Here is a 4,150-nt window from a genome sequence, read left to right on the forward strand (position 1 = left end):
AATTTGTATAACATAAATTTGATATTTTGAGCACAAGCCACTTCTTATAAATTATCACCAAGTGCAAATGACCAAATTTCGAATATAGAGTGGGAGAAGATGGGACACTTCGTCAGACGAGACCTTTTTTAAATTTTCTTTTTACGGACCCCATTTGATGATAATCAGGAAAATAAGGTTACAGAATTATTAATTGTATTATCCCTGACTTTATAAAACGCCCGTCAAAGCTGATTACTGTTTTTAAATATTATAAAATATATGTAAAATAGAAACAGTATACTTTGAACAGGTAAAATGCGAAATAGTAAGGTGCTATTTTTAATGCTCGCTAAATCATAGTAAAGCCAATGATTTTTTTTAGTTTGCGTGTGCGAACGATTAAACTAGTTTCATAGCTTCATAAAACAACCTTGAATATTCCGTACAGTTTGATTTTGTCTCATAAAACTAGTTTTAGTTTTGTAAAAAAAACACTGAGATATAAGCATGAAGAAAATAGGCATGGGTCAATATGACTTTAATTTGAGATAAAAACAACAAAAAAATATCTGTTTAAGGTTATATATATATAAAGTTTACAATTCAAAAAAAACTAGCACAGCCTGTTAAACTCGGTAGGTTAACTACAAGTTGTAGAATACTGCTAATGTAAATATATTTCAATTTAGAGTCCCATCTTCCCCCACATTGTAGTTTTGTATGTTTTTATTGCCAAACTTTAAAAGATTTGCTTTTAATTTAGTAATTTATACCTCAGGGGGTTTTCAACTATAAGATACTAATATAATAAAACGACAATATTTTGAAAATATATATAAAAACTATTTTTCGTTGTTTTTATCTTAAATTAAAGTCATATTGATCCCTGTCTATTTTATTTATGTTTATATCTTATTTTTTTCACAAAACTAAAGCCAGTTTTATGAGCCTAAATCAAACTGTACGAAATATTCAAGCTTTTTATGAATCTATGAAACTAAAATATTAAATTATAAAAGTTTCGTCTGACAACGTGGCCCATTTTCCCCCATCTTATCCTGTTCAAAACATAGTTTCGATTTAACATATTTTTTAATATTGAACAGGAGTATTTGGCTTTGACGGGCGTTTTATAAAGTCGTGATAATACTGTAGAAAAATTCTGTAACATTAATGTTTTGATGATCATCAAATGGGGAACCGTAAAATAAAAAAGTCACGTCTGACCAAGTGTCCCATCTCCCCCCATCCTATTATATTAAAAATATCATATGACGCTAAAAGAACCTATAAATGACATCATTACCTCATATTATTCAAATAAGTATTATTAGTCGTATCTTGTTTAAAAGAGCAGTCAGACGAAGAAAAGCAATAACTGCAATTTAATAGCTTCCGCCACGAGGTGAGAGAAGCCATCGCATATGATGCGCAATAAAGACTAGTGTTATAATTCGGAATTGCCCAGCACACAGTACCAACGAGCGATTGTATTAAAAATATAGTTTTGCTTTGTACGAAGTTTTTCATATGAGCTAGTAATTTATCAATTTGTCCTATTGACACACGAGATCTAACCACAACTATAACTGTTTTTATTTGAATATAAAATAGGGGTTATAAACATACCTTGACTTTGTGATGTGTGACTTGCGTTCCTAAAAATATATATTGTTTAAACATGAACAATATAACTGTATCGTACCCTGGGGTGAGATGGGTCAGCATAAAATCCGATATTTCATAAATATGTTTCAACATTTAACAACGATATTTTACGGTCGCGGTTCTACGATTGTGGAAGTCTGTTTGCCACAAAATGGGACAAAACACCCCATCTTACCCCACCCTTCAATATCACAGTTCGATATCTTGTTCTAAATGTTTAAGTATTGTAAACTCTAGCGTTTGTTGGTAATAGAAGCTGATATTTAAAAAAATATTATTATACAAAATATACCATATCTAACTGAAATGTATAAGAACCATGATATCTCATATCAAGCATTAGGTGAACACGCTATAAACATGAAAATTGCGGTAGTAACAATTAAAGTAATTTGCTACAATTTATTTAAAACAATACCCATCGTAAGAAACAGAATTTAAAAAATTTATATAAAAATTGTAATTACTTACATGGCATTCGTCACCTTTAGAAAACAAAACACAGATACTAGGGAGAACCCCCATTTAAATGACATGACTTCGCCAACCTAAAACATAAAATGGGAAAATTGCTGCTCCCATTCCCATTTAATATCTTTAAAGCGTTTTAATAACTTCCTGTGACGCTTCTTGCATACAGAGGGAATACTACAATATAGAAGTCAGTATATAGTAGGGTGGGGGAAGTTGGGACACATTTTAACTCTATTTTCTCGTCCAATGTGGTAGTAAACAAGGAACTTTCAAAGAATTATAAAACTATATGCTCATGACTCCCATAGACAGTTATTAACAGTTCAAAAAACGATCAGGATATTCGGATGTTATGCGCCGAAGGTATCCCATCTTCCCCATCCTACTATATATATTATGACACTATATACATTACGGTTTACGAATGCGTTTTTTATATTATGCGGGTTTAATTTATAACCAGCACGACGCAACATACATTTCCAGCCTTGTAAATATTGTGTTTTAATCAAATTGTTTTTACCCAACATTCAATCACGAAAGTACAACTGAAGTCAATGTTTCATTGATATATTAAAAATCAGTGACGGCAAAGTAATGTAAATGAACTGGAAAATGGCACGAATTATACTCTCACCATTCCTTAATACAAGTCTTGGTTATATGCTGTAAACTTAGCGGCATATGCATAGATTATACAGGAAACCAAATGCAGTATCCGGTTTTATCGAGTAATTCTGCCAGATTTCCCAAGAAGCTGGATATGTTTATGAAGAGTTTCGTGTGAACAACAACAACAAAAGCGTTTTATAATAAATGATGGAAATGAAAGGATGATGTGACGTGATTATTACTTGTTCATAAGTAGCAAAGCGAAATATATTTGTTTGTATATGTTGGTGCGGCACTTATCTGTATATTACAAATTAGCTTTCACAACGAAATTGCGATGTGTGCAAATGTGCCTTATAACTAAAGCTATGTTGTCCTGTTGTACTTTAGATAAACGATACTTTGTTAGATTGTTCCGTCAGCAAACCCACTTTTACAACGTTTTGAATAAAAGCCTTTTCAAGCAGACATATAGCGGTGGACTGTGTGTTAGGCACATATTTAATGATAGGGTTTATGATGAAGGGAATACTGGTCACTTAAAAATAAATCGGTGTATACACGTCGCACTATCGCCTATGTGTAGAGAAGGGTACAGAACTGTAATTTGGTATAATATGACATTGTTGTTGTAGGAGCAATGGATAACTAGATCACAAAGAAACCCAAAAAGACTTATTTTTTCCCAAAGTTGTTAGCGTCTTGTAAATTTCAGAATGTGCGTAAAAATTACGCATTTGTTACAGACCTGACAATCAGTTGTGTACGGAAATCTACCTTTTCTTACGTTTCTCGTGTTTATCTGCGCACTTCTAACACACTGTGAGTGTAAAGAATTTACCGATTGATCGAGTTCCGATAAGAACAATTTCTGCTTACTGTGGCGAGTATGTCTCCCAGATTCCACTTTATGCATAATGAAAAAACATAAGAGCCGTGTTCGTGTTGCGTAACTATTGAACATAAGGAAAAACTGATATATGCTTAAGGAAGTCACAATTGCTTGTTTTCCTGCAACTGCGCGTTTTCCAAGAAACTATACGTGTCCATTTGGCAAAAAGACACAAAATAGCGTATTTTTCAATTGTTAACAGGGCAGTCGATACGTGGCTAATAATCACGCGCTCGCATGTCAGGTTGCAGAAACCAATCGTTCACAGGGTTTTCAATCATTCCGCAGTTGTTACACACAACCACCCTAAAAACAATTCTGTTCTCTCCACCTCAAGTTATAGTTGTAAATGCAGGCTTAAAATTGACATTTTAAGCATCTTATAATAACTTTAAAGCGTTTCATTAACTTTATTTGTAATACTCTAAAAATACCTACCTAAGATGTTATCGATAGCCCATGAAAAATTTAAACAACAAAAAGACACATTAAAAACAGCACGAAATGCCGGTAATGCGAAAA

General features: G+C 32.7%; 1 protein-coding gene across 12 annotated transcripts in view; it reads right to left on the reverse strand.

Moving 5' to 3' along the window:
- LOC101243084 (SCO-spondin-like) overlaps positions 1 to 2,321 on the reverse strand; it is a 17,055-nt gene extending 14,734 nt beyond the window's left edge. For 3 of the 12 annotated variants that reach the window (XM_026840399.1, XM_026840395.1, XM_026840401.1), the window contains exons 1-2: positions 2,122 to 2,319; positions 1,612 to 1,640 (exon numbers count right to left, since the gene is read on the reverse strand). In XM_026840399.1, the coding sequence (XP_026696200.1) occupies positions 1,612 to 1,640; positions 2,122 to 2,186 (94 nt within the window). In that variant the 5' untranslated portion in view covers positions 2,187 to 2,319. Of the gene's footprint in view, positions 1 to 1,611; positions 1,641 to 2,121 lie in introns of all 12 variants that reach the window. The other 9 variants (XM_026840394.1, XM_026840393.1, XM_026840400.1 and 6 more) reach the window with 6 other exon arrangements.
- Between the last annotated feature and the right edge of the window lie 1,829 nt (positions 2,322 to 4,150).

The sequence above is a fragment of the Ciona intestinalis genome, unplaced genomic scaffold (assembly GCF_000224145.3).
Source record: "Ciona intestinalis unplaced genomic scaffold, KH HT001240.1, whole genome shotgun sequence".
Taxonomy (NCBI): Eukaryota; Metazoa; Chordata; class Ascidiacea; order Phlebobranchia; family Cionidae; genus Ciona; species Ciona intestinalis.